At 36.8% G+C, this 21,254-nt stretch overlaps 1 protein-coding gene across 10 annotated transcripts in view; it reads right to left on the bottom strand.

The window, feature by feature from the left end:
• The window catches only part of LOC107713520 (neural cell adhesion molecule L1-like protein), an 88,200-nt gene that overhangs the window by 28,980 nt on the left and 37,966 nt on the right, over nucleotides 1-21,254 (bottom strand). For 6 of the 10 annotated variants that reach the window (XM_016519045.1, XM_016519054.1, XM_016519050.1 and 3 more), the window contains exons 1-4: nucleotides 15,695-15,860; nucleotides 4,037-4,231; nucleotides 2,568-2,585; nucleotides 1,564-1,672 (exon numbers count right to left, since the gene is read on the bottom strand). In XM_016519045.1, the coding sequence (XP_016374531.1) occupies nucleotides 1,564-1,672; nucleotides 2,568-2,585; nucleotides 4,037-4,130 (221 nt within the window). In that variant the 5' untranslated portion in view covers nucleotides 4,131-4,231; nucleotides 15,695-15,860. Of the gene's footprint in view, nucleotides 1-1,563; nucleotides 1,673-2,567; nucleotides 2,586-4,036; nucleotides 4,232-13,393; nucleotides 13,451-15,694; nucleotides 15,861-21,254 lie in introns of those variants that run through there. The other 4 variants (XM_016519046.1, XM_016519048.1, XM_016519047.1 and 1 more) reach the window with 3 other exon arrangements.

The following is a 21,254-nucleotide window of genomic DNA, read 5'->3' as shown; positions in this document are numbered from 1 at the left end:
ATATGATGAAAACAACACAAGCATGCAAAGAGGATTTCCACGTTCAGGTTTTCACATTTAAAAACGACATCAAATAGTCAGACAAGGCTTTGAAACGTGCTTTGAAATGACAGTGGGGTGTTTCTGATGTTTTTTTTTTTTTTTCATATATTAAGAACTGTTCTACCCATAATCTAGCTACCCTGATGAATTTCCATGCTGGTTTGGTGCTGATCTAGCACAGCTGCACTGTTCACCCACAGAAATAGCTGGTGATGCTGATCAACCAGCATGGAAGCACTATGATGATGCTCTTGCGGTCGTTCCTGAAGGTCGTTCCCTCCATCTCTGGTCTAGTTTTCGATGCAAAACTGGCACAAGCAAGTAATTAGTAAAATAAGACAAATGATAAGATGACTTCAAGCTGAAGATGCATTTATTATGATTACATACCATATGATTAGGGTTGCAAAATTCCGGGAATTTTCAAGATTGGAAACTTTCCATGGGAATTAACGGGAATATACGGGATTCAATAGGAATTAATGGGAATAAACTGGAAATTATTCTTTTTTCAGGATTCTTTGATGAATAAAGAGTTTTTTAAAAAAGAACAGCGTTTATTTAAAATAAAAATCCATTTTTAACAATACACTACCATTCAAAAGTTTGGGGTCAGTATCTTTTCTGTTTTTTTAAATAAATTAATACTTTTGTTCAACAAGGATGTGTTAAATTAATAAAAAGTAATAGTAAAGACTTATATTGTTAGAAAATATTTCTATTTTGAATAAACACTGTTCACAAGTTTTCATTCATCAAAAAAATCCTGAAAAAAGCATGACAGATCCTCCCCCCCCCCCAAAAAAAAAAAAAAATTCATTTTTAAAATGTGTATTAGTTTGCATGCATGTGAGCCTATGATCAAACAAAATGTTTATATTTATTTGTATATGATAATTTTATAAATTTCCCAAAATTTCCAATTAATTCCCATAAATTCCCAAAAATTTCCGTAAATTCCTGGTTTCAAACTTGGAATATTTCCAAAATTCCCCAGACGAAGTTCCCATGGAAAGTTTCCGGAAATTTTCTGGATTTCATGATTGAATCTGATCCAATTTGATCAGTTTGGAACAAATTAATGAATTTTTTATAATAAGATTGAGGCTGGAAAAACAGAACTGTTTGTTAAAGAAATTCAAAATGTATAGAAATTGAAATACAAATTCTGTTCTTTTGAACTTTCTAGTCATCAAAGAATCCCTAAAAAATCCTGAAATAAATCATGTTTTCCACCAAAATATTAAGCAGCACAACCATTTTCAACACTGATATTAATACAATTCTTCTTGAGTGTCAGATCATGTTATACTGAAGACTGGAGCATGGCTGCTGAAAATTCAGCTTTGCCATCACAGAAATACAATTTTAGAATATATTAAAGTCGAAAACAAATAGCGCAAAATACAGTAATATTATTATTTTTACTGTATTTTTGATCAAATTAACATAGCCTTGGAGAGACTTTCAAATGCACTAAACTACTGAATAGTAGCGTATTTGTGTGTGTATATTGCTTACTCCAGTCCAGGGTTTCCTGTGGCCTCACACTTCATAGGAAAGCTCTCTTCGAAAGGGAAGGCGATCAGAGAGGCAGGTGAGTGCTCTGTAATTGTGGGCAGCTGCTCCACTAGATAAAGAAATAGCCAGAGAGGAAGAGCTCAGTAGACTGTAGAGGAAAAATGGTAGCATGCAACCTGCACGCAGCAAATGGTGATGTGAAATGGCTTTGGTTCAATTGTAATGATTTTCCTCAATCAGGTCAACTGTTTTGATCAATGCATACAAGACTAAAGATAAACAACATATTTGTTGGAGAACATAATTAGATATTGAATCATTGATTGTGTGGTTGGCCAAAGAGTGAGTTGTTATCAGGCAATGGCAAATGGTCCGGTCAATGAGAGTTTGTTTGTGGTTTAGAACAGAAAGAAACTAATGGCTAATACAGCTTGAGTGTAAAATTGGATATGCATTATCAAAATCATGATGGAGTGATGGTATTTAGTTACAATTTGTCAAATGTAAAGTGGTTTGCTCGCTCAGATGTTGTAGGTCGTCCACTATGCACAAAAAACACTCTAAAATCATCTAAATGCTTTGATTTGAGGGAACATTCAGGTTAACATGTCTACTCTATTAACCACAACAACAAAACAGTGTTTAATTTGTATCTGTCTATGAAAAATAACTCATTTGAATTAGACTGTGTTTACAAAAAGTACACAATTTTTTAAATATAATTTCATGATAAAAAAAAAATACATTTCAGGATGTACCATACTAGTACCATGGTATCCAAATACCATCAAGGAACATGGATATGATAATTATGAAGTACCATGGTATCCCCATCTAATACCATAGTATGAAGGCAGTAGCTACTTCATTCTAAATGTCCCCAACAAAAGAGCAAATCTCTGCATTTATGCATGATTTTCAAAAGAAATCTGATGGTTGGTGGATGATAATGGACTCTATGGATGAAGTTACTAGTTCTATGGATGGCTTGGCATTAAACTTACTGTTCATGTGTGCTAAAACTAACAAATCCACCGCAGCAGGACGAACACAGAGAAACAAACGTGCAGGGATTTGTTAGAACCATATAGATATGATTTAATTTGAACTGCTAACAAATCATTTATTGTCATCAAACAATTGAATCCAGGTCCATGATTGACTAAATAAAAGTAGAACAGAAAAGAGAGCAGTTCTGTGTTCCTGTAAGATATCTTTCAGGCCCTAAAGATATATGGTGAATAATTTAACAGCAACAAAATACACTTTTATCTGGTTTCCTTGGAAACGGTGAAATACATAGCCCGAGCAATAAATTATACCTGCTGTCAGCTTGAGTGAACCTGCATACAAACACCCAGTTTCAAACAGATTAGTTTTAAGAACAGTGTGCTCAATATGGAAGCCTGCTTCCCTCTCAGAGTAAAAAATAAAACAAACAATTATGTGATAGATGTAAAATAATAATAATAATAATAATAATAATAATATCACATTGTGATAGAAAAAGTCATAATTACAAGATAAACTTAAAATTATGAGAAATAAAGTTGCAATTATGAGAAAGCTGCAATTGTAAGATATATCACAATTTTGATAAAGTCACCAATTTGAGATATAAAGTCACAACTGATATGAAAATGAAGTTACTGTTGTTATATATGGAATAACAATTGAGTTATGAATTCGGGATTGTGCAATATGAACAACTTGCAATTCTGAGATATAAAGTCGCAATTGTGGGATATGAAGTCGCAACTGTGATATACGTTAATTATTATGAGATAAATGTGAGATATAAAGGCATTTTTGAGATATGAAGTAGCATTTCTGAGATATAAAGAAAATGAATGAAAACATTTTAACTGTGTGACATGATGTTGCAAATGGGATAAAAAATATTAATTGTGATTGCATGAAATTGCAAATAACAAATATGAATTCTCAGTTGTGGTATGAAGTCGTATTTGTGAGATGTGAAGTCTTAACTGAAATGAAATCACATTTGTCAGATATGAAGCTGCAGTCGTGAGATACGAAAATATAGAAAAGTCTAAAGTGTGATAAATTTAGCAATTAATATAAATATGAAGTCATAATGTTCATAATTGTGAGATATGAATTTGCAGTTATGAGATAGAAAGTCTCAATTGTGAAATATAAAGTCACATTTGTGAGATAAGTCTCAATAGCGAGAAGTAAGAAATAAGTTGCAATTAAAAAATAAAGTTGCAATAATAAGAAATGAAGTCACAATTTCCTTTTTATTTTTTTAATCTGAGGTAGGAAAAGGCTTCCATAGCTCATTTTTCTCCCAGAGGGCATGGAAAACAGGCCAAATTGTGTAAATGGCAAACAACTAAACAGAAACAGTGCTGAAAATCTGATCAAACCCAGTAAGAAACTACAGAGAAAGAAAAGAAAAATACTACAGAAATAATACATAGAACAGAAAGTCATTTATTCAACTTACCTTCAAGTGGAATATCCAAGGCATTACTCTGATACTTGCAGCTCATATGAAGGCAAGTGCCTAAAAGGAGGAGGATTTTCCGTAGCAACCGCATGACTGGCCAAAGCCTCGAAGGAGAGCGGAGGATGACAGGGAATGCTGCAGTTTGCCAGGAGTCAGTGCATCTCACTCCAACACAGTCTGGGGTCTCTCTACCTGCACAAAACACAGCACAGATCTTACTGGCACCCAGACGTCAGCTGCAAACAAGAAATCATTGTCACACGCACACCCATGTGTGTATAAACAATACACAGACTTCCGAGCAACCATATGCTTACGGTCGGCCCACAACATCACATATAAAAACAACCCTGTCACCTGCACAGACACAAAGACTTGCACATTCTGCATGTCTCCTGCTGAGTAACTTGCGTCAATGTCTATCCCAACTTGTATTTACTTGAAATGCATCTGTGAGAGGAATCTCCATATTAAAGCTCTCTATCACAGAGTCCCTGGAGACATGAATTGTATTTCTGCAAATTGTTTATCGGTGCATGCGTGGCAGGCACATTTCTTCCCTCCGTTTCTCCTTCGTAACACTGAATACGAAAAATTAAACCTTAAAAAAATAAAATAAATGGAGCCCCCCTGCAGTTATGGTAATGCGCAGCAGCTGTTGCAGAAATTATTCTGAATTATGAATTCATGGCACTATAACAGTGACAGATTTTGATTAGCTGGATGCAGTATAGAGAGAGCAGAACCACACGGCTGTTAAATCACAAAGCTTGCAGATGTGCTTACATATGCAGTAAGAAATATGCTGCTTTGTTATACCAAAGTGGATGAACTTTGTTTGCTGCCATTAAAGTCATCTTGAGCAGTCTCTCGTGATGCCATGTGTGGTACGGGATCAGTAGTTGCTTTAACCATTTGGAATTTGGCGCCAGCGAGACATCTGGCTGGAGACAAATCGAGTTCACGCCCATTTTCCCTTCAGATTCATAACAGCGCTGGCAATAAAATGCTGCTCGGAGTAACTTTAATGGAGGTCACCTTACATGGTGTACTGGGAATCAGCCTTGTACTTCCAAAACTACAATACGACGTCTGGTGCCTGTTGGTCTGCAACATCTATAATTAGGGTCAGACAGAATCTGTAGACTTTTTCTATAGTGAGCTTGGTAGAAAAATTTATGGGATTCTCTGGAATGGATTTTGAAAACAAAATTAAATGGAGCTAAGAGCACTTATTGGTAGCTGAAAGTAGCCAAATTTGTTTGTCATATTATTTACTGAACTCACAGCACAGGGAAATGTGTGATGAATGATGAATAATAGGCACACCAATAGTGGATTATGCACAATATATATATATATATATATATATATAGTGTAATTTGTATGCAAGGCAAAGACACAGGGCAAGGTGTGATGAATAACAAAAAATGGGCATGCCAGTTGTAACCAAAAAATTACAATAATATGAATAATAGGCATACTAGTAGCAGACTGTGTACAAAAAAAAGTAAACAAAAATGAAAAATGAGATTAATCACAAACTATTTTATTGACAGTTAAAATAAGTAAAATACAATGTGATTTGTATGCAAGACAAACATGCAAACAAGGGATGTGTGGTAAATGACAAATAATGGGCATACCAGTTGCTGATGCCAGTGCAAAAAACGTAAATAATAAATAAATACAGTAAAAAATGTGAGATTAATCGCAAATTAATTCAATTCAATTCAAGTTCAATTCAAGTTTATTTGTACAGCGCTTTTCACGGTACAAATCATTGCAAAGCAACTTTACAGTGTTACAACAACTTTACAAATTAATATATTCTATTGACAAATAAAATACAGTACTGTACATAAATACAGTGTCAACTTAATAGAAATGTATATTATACATTTATTTAATATTTTAAAATATCTTGTCACATTCAACATTGAACTACTGTATGTGATGCACTGTGTCCCATTATTGTGACTCTGCAGGGCTGCGGCTCTCCAGGACCGGAGTTTGCCACCCCTGTGATATAGTATATACATTACTGTGTCCGTTATTTTAAGGCCCCTAGGAACCAAACCTCAATCCATCAGCATTGTGCACCTAAGGCACTTAGTGCTGGGGGAGTTTGCTTCAGGGGATTGTCCCTGTACTGGAAGTCATATAATTGTCTATTAATGACTACTTACAGGAAACTTTATCTCAATGGCTGTATTTCTATACGAATTTTGCAACTCGTTTGAATCTCACTGGTGCACAATAGCCGTTCTCATGTAGGTTGGAGCCCCAGGCTCATTAGGTCACTTCCTTTTTTATTTTAATTAGTTAAACACACAGTAAAATTGTAACGGAGGGAACACAGGAAGCGTGCGGATCCATCTGCAAGGCTTTATTAACTGAGACGTGGTCAAAAACAGGCATAGGTCAGAAAGTGGCAAACAGGTATATTGATGGCAAGGCAAGAGGGATAATCCAGGTACAAGGCAAAGGTCCAGGCAGGGGCAAACAGTATCCAATAGGGCGAGACTCGAGAGATAATCCAGGTAAACAGGCAGTGATCAGAACACGGGGAAACAGACAAGGCAAGACAAAGAAAACAAGACACTAGGCTCGGTAATGCAGCTAACACTAGGTGAGTGGAAAATGCAGAACAATACACGGCGATCTGAACAGAAACTGAGAGAGTGTTAAATAGAGTGTGTAATGGCTCTCAGGTGAGCGTGTGAAATGTGACGGCTGTGTGATCAGTGAATTCAGCTGTGTAAGTGCAATGAATGATGGGAACTGTATTCCGGAGTGACATGTAACAGTCTGTGTAGTGTGAGAGTCAATGTAATGGTAGAATGACCTCTAGTGGCAATCGGCCGGAAGGCCACGGACCGGATTCGTGACAAAAATAGATCCGTGCTTAACTCTGAGAACAAAAGAGTGTCAGGGAGGAAGGCAGATAGAGAAAGAGAAAAACAGAGAGGCTCAAAGCTCACAAAACACAACTTTATCAGCCATTCCCACCCCTTCAGGAGCTACATTTTCACAGAAAACCATTGATGACTCTTTGAAACCATATGAGGTCATTTATTCACGCATCTAATTAAAGTCCAGAGAAGGATGTGGTTGGTGCAGGGCTGTTATGTTCTCTTTATTTCAGCATTCAGGGTCAGTCATGAGAGATAACCACACTACACTGCCCCTCCATTTTAACCCCACCAGCTGCTTCAATCACCACCTTTTCCAGCCAGAATTCTGAAGCCCATCCTGCCCTTAATCTTCTCCTCTGCTTAACAAATCCGATAGGAAACACAGAGGTCAAACACCAGTAAGCGGAGAAGTAATTGAATAATTGACCACTGTGTGAATGAGTCGATTCGCTTCATTCCTCAGTGGGGGCTCTTGTTTTCTGATGGGCTTGAACTCTGCTCCACATGCCTGCATTTCTTCATAATAGTATTAACTCTGCCGGGGAGAGCTTTTGTGATTTAGTGCTGGTTATGGTGACCTCTGAGATGACCTCTGTGATGTCACTAGAAAGGATGGGTTTCTGCACCCCTTGACTGTTGACCCAAAGTTGGGTTGAAATAACCCAGCATTTTTTAGTGTGTACTGAAAGGCTTGTGGCTACGGTCTGTTGGACTTGGATGCGTTTCTTGGAGCCAAAGACAATGCCTGAGGCTCTAGCGCTTGCCTCGAGACTGCTCTATCTCCCACAGATGGTGTCTAGCTTTAGAGGTCAGATTAAAATCAAAAGGTAAAGTGCTAAACTAATTGGATTGTAATTTAATGGCCAGTGTGGTGTGTTACTGGTGGCATATGTTTATCATCCTGATCCAATACAATGCACCCTGGATTTACACTACTGCACTAGTTACAATGAAACCTGAAGTGCTACACTTAGAGAATCTTTTTGTTAATATGCTCATTTACATGAACCATCTGATCAAAACAATTCACTACAATGACTTTACATCACAAAATATGAGAGAGTCCTTTATAATGAATCAATTCACCAGAATGAATCAGACATTCCATTGCAACATGTGTGAGAAAGGGTAGTTTAGTACCAACCGTGATTGGTATTACTTTCCATGTCAACATATAAAAGAAAAAGAGTCACTTAGTATGATTCAATCACAAAAATGAACAAGAAAGAGTTGTTTAGTATGAACTCATTCGCTAGAATTACTTTCCATAGCAACATGTTTGAGAGAGAGAGTCGTTTAGTAAGAGCAATTCATGAATCAGATTTTCCATCACAACATATAAGTAATTTAGTATAAACTGATTCACTAAAATGCATTGGTCTTTCCATACAGTAGCGATATACATGTATGTGAAAGAGTAATTTAGTCTGAACTGATTAAGCAAAATAAATCTTTCCGTAGTAAAATATGTGAGAGTTTAGTATGAACCTATTCACTAGAATACACTTCCCATTGTGACATATATGAGAGAGAATCATTTAGTATGAATCGATTGACAAGAATGAATCAGATTTTCCTTCACTATGTGAAAGAGAGAGTCATTTAGTAAGTCATTTATGTGTAAGAGTGTAACGTGTAAGTTTAATGTCGTAGAAACCGATTCACTTGAACGAATCAGACTACTTCACTACTCACTGACAAAAAAAGTAGCTAATTTTCGAAAAGTGATACTTTCTTAATTTAAAACCAACTGAAAAATACAATACAAAGTTAGTAGCTTTGCTACTTCGCTTAGTTCCTAACATTGTAAATCACAAATCATACTGAGTCTCTTGTCATAAAATGTCTTCATAGGAATATTCAAGCAAGACCGCCTGAAGGTCTATTAAAGAGCATTTCAGTTATAAATAAATCATAAATCTGGTACTTACAAATAGATCAGCATGAATCAGATCAACTCTATCCACTCGTACGTGGATTTGTAAGGAAATGTCAGTAAGACAACATTGCAACCAAAGAGAGCTCCTTTAAACGTTTCAATCTGCAACTTTCAAACTAATAAAGCTCATCCCCATACAGCCTACCTAAGAAATACCCTGTAAACAACAAAGTGGGACTTTCTTAACAACTACAGCCTGCTCTTAATCCCCACATCTCAGTCTAATGATACTGGCAAGGGGTAAAAGCTGCCCAGCGTGGGAAGGTCTGCGTGAACTCTGACCTGGCATTGCCTGGGCAAAGCGGTCTAGAGTAAGAGCCAGAGTAGGAGGAGAAGGTAGAATCCGGGCCGAGAGAAATCAAGAGCAAGCTTTTCTCCCCAATTGACTGATGGCGTCCTGCCCCTCGTGCACTCGCCTCGCCCACTGTGAAGACTCATTTGCCATGGAGGATAAGCGTAAATCAGGACAGTGAAAAAATAGGAAGCAAACTGGCAGTGGAAGGGAAGTAGTTGGCTGTTCAACTCTATGAGGAAAAACAATCACATCTATTCCTCCCACAACAGGATCCGTCACCGCCAAAACATCACCATTTATCTGATTATTACTGGCCGTACTTTAATAAATAACCAGAAGAAATGCATCTGATGCTTACATGTAGAGATACACAATTCATCTACTGGTTATTAACTAATATTAGTGTTTTTTTTAAATTAATTTATCAGTATCAGTATTGGATATGTATCGCCCAGCCAATTCCCAGATCAAACTAGCATCTAATACAGTAATAGAGATAAATATTAGAAAAGATTATTATTATATCAAAGTGTTTTCAATTTAAAGAGAAGTTGTTCCAAGCCTGCATGACTTTCTAACTTCTGTGAAACAAAAACATTTTGAAGAAAGTTGGGTAGCATTTTATTTTACAGCCCTGTTCCGCATGTACTGTACATACTATGTATAACAATTACAATAACTTGGTAATAACTAGGTACTAACCCTAAACCTAACATTAACACATTTAATTACCTTGCACCTCCCACTACTTTCTTGGGTTAAGTACAATGTAAGTACACTATAAGTACATGTACTGTAAAATAAAATGTAACAAAAGTTGGGGTCCAAACAACATTGGATTCCGTTGCCTTCATAGCATGAGACATTTTTCAAAATCTCTTTTGTGTTCCAATAGAAATACAGGTTTGAAATGACATGAAGTTGAGTAAATTATAACAGAACTTCCATTTTTGGGTGAACTATACTTTTAAGAGTGCATGACAGCGCTCTTAACAACTGGCAAGGAAAGAGTCAATGCAAGCAAAGCTGCCTGTTTACAGTAATTCTACTTCAAATGGTCTCAGTACCACTGTATTGTGAATAAGCAGACAGATATCTGCTATTCAGCACACGCTCAGTGTCTTTTAGTATGAAAACTTTGTGTGCACACTGTGAAGGCCACTAATGGGATTAGCTCCATCCCCGTCTTGTCAAACTGGATTAATATATTCTGCTGCCTGAAGAGTCTTGATGGCTGTGTATCCTCCTCAAACCTTTGGATAAGACCCTGATTTTGATTTAATCTCTCCAGCACATTTAAAAAATTGGTGAGATTACTCACACTAAAGAGCAATTAGCAAATTCACCTCATTTTGTGCTATAATTAAGAGTGTTTCATCCATTTAGTCACTTTAATCTCTCGTTTAGCTCGATTACAGTGTAAACAAAAACAGAAAAAGGATAAAGATGTTACATTTAGAGTACATATTTTCAGCAGCAACAACATGTTATATGAATGAGCATAGTAAATAATACTTTTTTATTTTAACATTTTAAAATGCAATTTATATCAGAATTTTCGAATTGATTTCTGATTTGGTGCTCAAGAAACAGTTCTTTCTTATTGTTATCAATACTGAAAAGAGTTTTTGTGGAATATTTTGTGGAAACTGTGAGCCCTACCATTGAAAGAAAGAAAGAAAGAAAGAAAGAAAGGAAGGAAGGAAAAAAGAAAAATATTCATCACATGCAGACTGCAATAAGAGTATAGAACTATCAAGTAAATGTTTCTGTTCATAGCACAACTAATGGACCTTTTTCACATTTCCGGGTTTCTCAGCAGCGGAAGTCGTCATAGTTGGGTAAACCTGAAGAGCAGTGAATGGGAGAGCACCACAAATATATTTTTTGCATTCCCAGTTGCTAAAATAGCAAAAGAAAAACTCCACGATAGTGTTTTCATGACTTTCAATAAAAGGAAAAAAAAATGAGAGAACGATGTCAAATTTACCGTCCCTCCCATAGACGCTGCATTAGAAACACCCTCGCATTAGCGTTAACTGTTTTTTTTTGTAATTTGATGCAAAGGTGATATAATACAAAGAATAGTATTATAAATGTAGACACATTTTTTTTTAAATACAAATATGAAAAACTTTCGAGGATTTACGATGCTGATGACCGTTAAACGCATCATCACAGTCTTGTGAATAGGGTCCATTTAAACTGAATACTCTTATGAGAAATATATGACTTTTTGTTCTGAGCACAGTTTGAGACTGTCTGAGAAATCTGAGATTTCTCAGATGAGACACAGGAGTTGACTGCATGGGGGCTTTTTGTTAGAGAAGCAGGAAACTAACACAAAAATTTAATCTCACTCTCTTAGAGAAACAAAGATATTATTAAAGAGATTTGTGATTTTTTTTCTTTATTATGAGCACCTGTCTGCCCTTATCCTTCTACAATGCAATATCTATTAATCTTAAAACATCTGCAATTCTAACACTTCAAAATGCTGCTAAACTGTTAAAAATCTGCATAAACAATGCATAAATACCACCTTCAACAGGCATCAGCTACACAACATATATATGTTATTAAAACTTCTGTTTGCGCAAAGCAGAGACATGACTCTAAATGAGATTAAAATATGTAAGTGATATTAAAAAATAACTATAGCTAACTGAGATTTGACTCCGCTTCAGTCGCTTTTAACATGCATGCCAGAGACTAAACGGTTCAGTTACCAGCCCATCAATAATACAGTAGCCTGAACGAGGCTTCGAGGGGGAATGGGATGGGACAGGGGGATGAGTAAGGAATGCAGGGACGCTTTGCGCTCAGAGGCAGAAAGCATGCATTTGGGCAAGAATAGAAAAAGATGTGGGCAGGTGGAAGACAGCTTTGGAATAGGATAGTGGGAAGCAGAAGTCATAAACCGTCTCTGTCGTTGACAGGGGATGTGGGAGTGAATGAAGGAGACAGAACGTAGATGGATGGGGGCGAGGGATGGCATGGGCGTGGATCATGAACTTGCCGTACGAAGAAGTGGAGAGATTGTTTTTTGATGGAGTGGGAGAGTGGATGAGCAAACTGTAGAATGACATGAAGGCATATTGACCAAGACGTACAGATGGATTATGAAGGAGTTAGAGAAGAAGTGTGAAAAAAGATGAGAAAAGAGAGCGAGAGAACTATAATCAATGAAATGAGCTCCTAACCTTAAGTCCCCATTGGAGAGATGGCGGATGACCTTGTGACCCCTTTGAACTGCTATGACAGAGATTAACGTGTCCCTGGTCAACAGTGCAATTTATTTTAAAAGTGCCATCAAACCAAGACCAGTTCCTGAGTATCAACCTGTTACATGTTTTTCTTGATTTTATGGAGTGGGTTCTCTAGTGGAAAAGGTCTCACTTCCTCTCATAAATGTTCTTGTTGGGGCAAAAATACACACCAGGAGAATAACCAAAGAACAGATGAATTATAGTCAATATTGTTTTAATTGTTCATGTCTGCATTTCAAAATTAATGGTCTAAATATAATGTATCTGTACTATAAATTTTTTCTAATAAGTTGATAGTCTACGAAATCTGAACAAATCAGTGTTTTTGAACAAATCTTTTAAACAAATAAACGTTCACTGAAGTCTCTCAACTTTGAAACATGTGACTGCTTCCCTGCGTTTAAAGACTATAAAGTGAGCAAACAGTTTAAATATGGGTTGTGAAGGATCATTTCATTGGTTGGAACAATCAAACGAACACAGCCCTTCACTAAACAGGACTCAGAGAGTCACTGAATGAGAATAAATCTTGTTTGTGAACTAATTGAATGAACTTGTTTGTGAACGAACTGAACGAGGGATCTGTAGGGCATGTTGTTTGTTCAAGATTAAGCATGTGAGTCAATTTTCAGTTGAGTAAATGATTAATTGACATCACTCATAATACTCACTGGCATAATGCCTTAACCTGTACAATTAATGAACAAACCTTTTTTGTAAACAGATTCAAAAGAGTCACTTAGAGGAATCAAAGTCCTCAGCTCTACTCTACTGGAACAGATTCCCTCCTTCTGCCCTAACAAGTATCTGTTGAATCCAAATTCCAATATATTTACATCATCAATTTAAGTCCAAACGCCAAATGTTTATAGCTGTAAATATATAATGACTCAGGAGAAGGTACAAGCTTCACTGTTTTATTCATGTTCTTACCTTACTGGTTTTACTACCAAACCAAAACACATACAGATTGGCACTCACTTCTGTCTGCTGCAAAACAAATGAAAAAGAAACAAATAATGTTGCTTGCAAAAAGCAATTTCAGTGAAAGCAAACGGTAATGAGAAATGCATTATACTCAGTATTCACCACTGCAAATTAGGCCAGATTGCATTTTTACCAACCAAATGAACTGAACTGTGACGTATCAGATCCACACAAAAAGCTGTAAAGTTCAAGTACCCTAAAATACAGCAGGAGTCTTGCATTGCTAGTCAGTATTTCACAATTTCAGCTATTTAAAACAAGTTCATGACCAGAACGCAATGTTCTACAGATGTGTTGTTGGGCCCAAATACATAGAGCCCAACCTGAGAGCAAGAAAGAAACAAATTGTCCGCACGGCTAAAGTCACAGAAGTCGGCTGTGAAGAATGAAAGAGATCTTTCAAATGCTCGGCAATCACAGATGTGCTGTCAAGTAGGGAGGAGGGGGAGGGATAGAGAGAGAGAGAGACAGAGAGAGCGTAAAAATGTCCCTATATGTGCCACTTCACTACACGTGAGAAGGAACTGGCTGAGTGAGAAATTCCCTTTTGTGTCTCAGCTTTTATAATATTGTTTTTCATTACCCTCTTTCTTTGAAGTCTTTGAGATGAGTGGAAGCCTACGTGCCCTGGACAGCGATCATATTAGGCTGTTATCCGTGTTGAGTGGCCTGAAGTAGAGGGGATTGGAAACAGGCACACCAGGGGGACAGGAGTGTTATTTTGTGGGAACTGACACAGCAAGAGCCCTGGCTACGTTCATTCAGATCTGACGGATGTTGGCAATCTCCCAGGATGAAACTTGGCTGTAGCCATACAAGATGAATGGAACTTGTCCCTAAGATTATCTTCTTCCCCTGACAAATCTAAAGCTAATTTACTTTTTTCCTCTTGTAGGCAGAATTTTTTATTCCTAAGGCAAAGAAATATCCAGTGTTTGTCATAGAGTAAATACCGCACTAATTCTCCTCTATATATTTTCCAAATAATGGCACACCTGTGTCTATTGACTTTTGTGGTGTGTAGAAGGTGATTCATATGAGCTATTCATGTAGAACATGTTACAACTTGTTCCTTAACATCTGGATAATCTTGTTTTAAATAAGCTATTTGACAGTTCTGTCGGAAGCACTAAAACAATCCGGATTTCTTTATAATTTCAACGTTAAGATAAACCACTGGTCTTTTATTAGCGTGTTATGAAACAGAACACGACACAAAATTGCAAAATCCAAAAAAGGTGCTTATTGGACACACTTTCATGACCTCATGGAGATGCTTATTAAGAAAATCCCAAAGATTAAAGAATGAAGTTACAGAGCAAATAAACCATTTCCGCAACTTTTCTCATACCAAATAACCAACATTATAGTAATAACAGAAAAGTGCATACAAATAATCAAGAAAAACAGGTTGAACATTCATGTACTTTTAAGATGGACTTCGCTGTTTTTATGTTTGGGGTCTCAGAGTCCCTAAGAATGCATGTGTACACATAAGTATAATTATTTATTAAAAGTATTGATTTTGAATTAAACACTTATTTTTCCTCAAAATAATAATAATAATCATTTCCACCCCCAAAAATGTTTTTGGAACGAATCAAAACCCAGTAGGCAGATATTGCTTAAATTTTTAACCCTCTGCTGTACCACAAAGTTGACATGCACTTATTTAGAAATGTAACATTCTTTCTATTAGAGGGACATTTGTGATCAAAACCAGTAGTCTATCTATACACAGAAGTGTTTAAAAAATAATTACATTTATTCAATTATTTACATACAGAAAGTGGTCATATTGCAAACATAAGATGTTTAAAGCATGTTAGCAGTTAACATTTTATTTTTAATCAATTCTCATAACATTAAAAATGTCATTAACAATAACAATCTAGCTTATTATAAAATAGATAACAGAACATGAGAGCTAATAAGCCAAAACATTAATATGAGCGTGAAATAAAAAGTAAAATTCATCTGACATGGACATTAGTCACAGGAAACATGCAAGAAAAAAATAAAGTGCAAAAATATAAAAGGTCGCCCTTAATATTAAATCCTATATAAGCACTGGTTAAAAAGAAAATAATTTTGCATATCACACACTGCTTCACTGTCCCTCCAAAGGCTTTCTGTAACACATGTGCGGGGGTCACAGCACGCACTACTACAGTAGTAATTCCCTCTACCGGCACGCTTTTATCTCAAGCTCAGACAAACCCATCACACAGAAGCCTAAATACTCACAGGAATCTGCTTCATTCTTGTCCACTCGTCCTCAAAAAGACAGACGAACCTTCCTCTTCTGCACAGTCTAATCCCACAGGCATGAAACACAGAGAGTGCAGAGGAAATCCAGAGAAACGTCTACCACAGCAGACGCGGGAGAGAAGCCCCGCCACTAGTGCACAGAACGGTGCAGAGCGAGAGAGGCACTGGGGAGACATATGCTGCCAAAGCCTCTCGCCTGGCAAAGAAGCTCATTAAGCGAGTGACAATCACTCCCACAAAGCCAGATCTGAGCGCTTTTCACATGGAGTGTAGAAAGAAGGAGAGATACAGAGAGAGAGAGAGCGAGAGAGAGAGAGAGAATGAAAGAGAGTGAATGAATTCTGGATGGAAGAAGTTGCATTTAAAGCACTCATGCATGGGGAGACTTGACAACGTTTTGTGCCATGGATGTCAAGATCCATGTTTTGCCTTTTGTAACACTGTCTTTATGGTTAAATAGGGTTCATCTGAAGTTTATTTGAGTATTGTTTGATATTAAAAAGAAAGGATAAATATGCATATTTTGAGAAAGCTATTAGTTTAGTCTTTTACATTTTATGAAGGCAATGTGAGCAGCACTTGCTGGTACAAGAGTAGCCATTATGATGTTGTGGTTGATTGTTAGGACGTTGCTATGGAGTCGCTAAGGTGTTCAATATGGTTTTTAGTTGCTATGTGGTTGCTAGCTTGTACTGAGTGATCAAAAGTGCCTACCCCCAAGTATATGATATGCTGGTCTACAGATATGGGTTGGGTCACTACTTAATTTAAGTGAATTTCACTCATTTTCTCATCGGCCAGGGTAAGTAGAAGATACATTTTTCATATCCCAAACCCTAAGCATGAACAACAGCAACAGTGATGCTATCCTTAGCAAAAACTACAATACACATCCTTTCAGAAAACTATGCATGATCAAATCTGAGAAAAGCAGTAGTTTAGTGGTTTTTAGATACTTTTTCACATTTTCTCAAGAAAATGTCACATAATTAGTTACATTAGTTCATGCAAAAATAAAAAATAATCTCATGCCGTTCAGTCATTTTGTCCATACAATGAAAGTCAAAGTGTCCAAAGTTATTTGGACCACAGTGTTAAAATGTTAAAAACAATGAAAAGGCATACAGCTTTAGAACAACAACAGGTTAAGTAAATGATCACAGAATTTTCATGTTTTCGTGAACTACCCCTTTAAATTATAGGTTCACAACCTTAAGGGTCATGACCCCACATGTGGTCGCCAGAGATGCAAAGGGGACTGTGAAAGATTTCTATACACTGCATCCTGCTTATTGTACATACATATTTTTTCAGCATACTTTTATAGCTACATGATTCAGATTGTGCACTTCCAATTATAATCAGTCAGAAAAATTAAAGTGGATTGAATAACTGAAATGAAACTGAAAAATCACTTTTGAATTGTATCATAGATAGCAATAAGATTTTATTCTTAATATAATTTGCAGCCTGTGAGATCATAACATATACACTTTAGCTTCTGCATTAGGGGGATGCAAGAATTTTGAATCTTAAAAATGGATCAGCATGGACCAAATAATGGTGATAACCTCTGTCTCAAATCCACTTGATTGACATAAGCCAGTGAACAGCAACAGTTCATTTGTACCTCACAAATAGGACTGGATCTCTGGGGATCATGTGATTTGCCGACAGAGCAAATAGCACAGGGCAGGACATGGTCACACAATCTAAACACAAAAGCCCCACCCCATCCTGCAGAGCTGAGGTGGAACAGGCTCGCCGTGATGTGTGATGTGTGATATGGAATTGGGTGAATGGGTGTGGGGAGAGCTTGAAATCAGAAAGGCTTGACATGTTTGCTTCAATTATGCTGATGTAGGTGCTGCTGACGTGTGTGTCAAATGGAAGAGTGCCCATATAGGTAAAGGTATAATTAGTCTTTCAGTTTTCCAGGAAATGATGCTCTCCATGTGTCAAGTGCTCTCCGTGTGGGGTGAGATCACACAATGTGCCATCAATTATAGGAAACATCATTAAACTTACAGGCACCATAAACATTCCTAATTAAAATTCAATGCACAGGGCAGGACATGGTCACACAATCTAAACACAAAAGCCCCACCCCATCCTGCAGAGCTGAGGTGGAACAGGCTCGCCGTGATGTGTGATGTGTGATATGGAATTGGGTGAATGGGTGTGGGGAGAGCTTGAAATCAGAAAGGCTTGACATGTTTGCTTCAATTATGCTGATGTAGGTGCTGCTGACGTGTGTGTCAAATGGAAGAGTGCCCATATAGGTAAAGGTATAATTAGTCTTTCAGTTTTCCAGGAAATGATGCTCTCCATGTGTCAAGTGCTCTCCGTGTGAGGTGAGATCACACAATGTGCCATCAATTATAGGAAACATCATTAAACTTACAGGCGCCATAAACATTCCTAATTAAAATTCAATTAAAATGGATTCTTTCATGTTCTCGCTGTTTAAATGTACCATTAATTTCATTATCTGTGACTCTTACTCACTACAGGGCACAAGATCATCTGAAATGCATAAAGGATTTTTACATATTTTTCCATGCAAGATTCTTACTCAGTGTCTGACAGATGTTTTGATCCGCTTCTGATTAGGATAATTAATTACTGAAGTGTGTTTTCGTTAAGCCAAAACCATTTCCCCTTTCCTATTTAACATGCTCAGAATGATATTTGAATAACTAAGGAATTATTACTTAGGGTTTTAGAATTATTACTTTATTACTTAGGGCTTTTTTAATGGTATGCGATTTTGGTACAGCTAGTATTACTTAGTACTTAGTATTACAACATATATTTTAAATAATCATGGTCAACTGTGAAATGCCATTGTGAAAAACTGCATTACCCATGATTCTGCAAAAATCTCTACCAATAGATTGCAACTGTCCGGTTCCTGTTCTCCAAAGGGAAATTGATTTTGACAATATAATTGACAATAACAAAACCTAAAAGACAGATCTGCACCGAAGTTTTCATTCTACGTTTTTGCTGAAGCCATCTATTTTCATTATTTTAACTTATTTTTTAAATAATTGTGTTTAACAGTGGAATTTGTGGTAAAAACTGCATTACCCATGATGCTGTAGAGAAAATTCCACCAATAAGAAAATCCGGCCAGCAAATCACACCAAAAGAGCTTGCAAGGAACACTCACTCCTATAGCACTGCAAATTGTTTTATATTTCACCACTTTTAAATTTATATAATTTGCAATGCTTCGTATGATTGTTTTTCTTTTCCTCATTAAAGCCATTAAATACAAAGTCTTGTAACTTTGTCTAATTTTAAATTTAATTTCAAATCAAAGTTTAGAATATTGTGATTCACCTCGTAGCTGGTTGGTTTGGTTCATGGCTTATAACTTTTAATGAGAACTTTTTTAAAAATCCCTACAAGAAAAAAAAATGGGAAAGATGCTTTCAGAATCAAGGTTGCAGAAAAAGTGGTTGGGTACTATTGCTAAGGTGTTTGGAGTAGTTTTATTATGTTGCTATGTGGTTGCTGTGGTGTTATGAAGGTTGTTAGAGTGTTCTGAGTGGCTGTCAATCATCAAAATGATCATTCAAACAATCACAGCACAAACAAGGAAGAGATAAATACTATGTACTGAGTTAAATGAGTTAGATACTAAGTAGGCTCAATAACAGTAATGTTTGTCTTAATAAGCACAGCGAACAAATATAACATCTATTATTGATTCTAAGCTGTTCGGCAAAGAGCCCATTCATCCAAACTTGGGCGATAAGAAAGACGGCTGATGAACTTCATAGGAATGCTTCTTCCTGAAAGCAACAGGGTTAGAATAGAGTGGCGGGAGGGAGTATAGAGAGCGAATGGGAGGGCGAGCTGCCAGTTCCACCAAGCTTAGTCTTCACGCAACCAGGCCGAACAAACCTGACACTGTTTTGGGTGCTGCCTAGGGGATCACATCCATCCTTTCTTTTTATTTTCCTCCGCTCCTTGATTTCATTCATTGTTCACATTCAGAAACCTCTCTCACTTTTCCGATTTGGAGGATTCGGTTGAGGTTGTTTGATCTGTCATTATCATGTTCTACACCCACTTATGTTGTTTGTTTTCTTGCTTGGTAATTGAATAAACTATATATGACTGAATAACCTCACTTATGAAAAGGAGTCAAACAAAAACAACATTGTGTTCTGCGGTTAACATGTCTGTATAGGAGTAACAATGACTATTTAAAAATGCTTTTACTTGATACAAGACCATTTAGAAGCAAATATGACTACGTAGCATAATGCTCATACAATACCGTTAGTGCACATCGACATACTTAGGCACTCACAAAATGTCTTTTAAATTTGTCTACTAGGGCTGCTGCTGCTGCTGCACTTGCTGATATATAGCCTATATGAAATTTGGACCACAAATTCATATGACGTTTTCATTCATGATACAGGAATGAGAGAATGGTCATTGTAAATGTCAACCTCCAAAAAGCACATAAAAGTAGTCCACATGATCGTGTGTGCTATTCCAAGTTTGAATGTTTAAAATGAACAAGAACTAGGAAGTCTCATGTGTCCCCTCAATATACAATATATTCTACTGCAATATATGAAATTAAGTATCAAATGTGATATTTTAAATGATTTGCTGGCCATACCCTGTTGAAAAAACCAGCATATGCTGGTTAGGTATGTTTTGAAGCATGGCTGCTGGTTTGAGCTGGTTTAAGCTAGTCCTTAGCTGGTCATGAGCTGGTTTAAGCTGGTTCTTAGCTGGTCATGTGCTGGTCCTAAGCAACTAGCTCCTGCTCAGGACCAGCTTAGGACCAGCACATGACAAGCTTAAACCAGCTCATGACCAGCTTAAACCAGCTCAAACCAGCACCTATGCTTCAAAACATACCTAACCAGCATATGCTGGATTTTTCAACAGGGTATAAAGATAGCGTCGTCTATACTGTGTCTGTGTGTGTGTGTGTACTGGTATATAAGGTTTATGAGGACACAAATGTGTATAATTCAATTCAATTCAATTCAAGTTTATTTGTACAGCGCTTTTCACGATACAAATCATTGCAAAGCAACTTTACAGCAAATTAAGTTTCTACAATATTTAGTGGTAGCTTATCAGTGGTGACTGTCAGTTAATGTACATATGGCAGAAATGTACGGAAAAATCAATTAAAGACGTAATCAAACAGACGATGAACACTATTAACAGCAATTATTATATGATGCAATCAAACTTATAGCAAAATGTGGTAGTTCTGTATGTTGTTTCAGGGTTGGCATCATCTGAGGTCCTCTGAGGGGTTGGCATCATCTCTTCTCAGGTGTTCTTATAATGGCATGGGTGCTACAATGTAAACATGGTTTATGAGGACACTTCCTGTGTCCCGTATAAACAAAAGGCTTAAAAAACATACAAAATGGTGTTTTATGAAATTAAAAAATTGCCAGTAGTTTTCTGTAAGGGGTAGGTTTAGGTGTAGGGCGATAGAAAATACAGTTTTTATAGTATAAAAAGCATTACGCCTACGGAGAGT

This window comes from Sinocyclocheilus rhinocerous, unplaced genomic scaffold (assembly GCF_001515625.1).
Source record: "Sinocyclocheilus rhinocerous isolate Xijiao unplaced genomic scaffold, SAMN03320098_v1.1 scaffold57, whole genome shotgun sequence".
NCBI classification, from domain to species: domain Eukaryota; kingdom Metazoa; phylum Chordata; class Actinopteri; order Cypriniformes; family Cyprinidae; genus Sinocyclocheilus; species Sinocyclocheilus rhinocerous.
The sequence above is the reverse complement of the archived record's forward strand: the minus strand, read 5'-3'. Positions and strand labels throughout refer to the sequence as shown.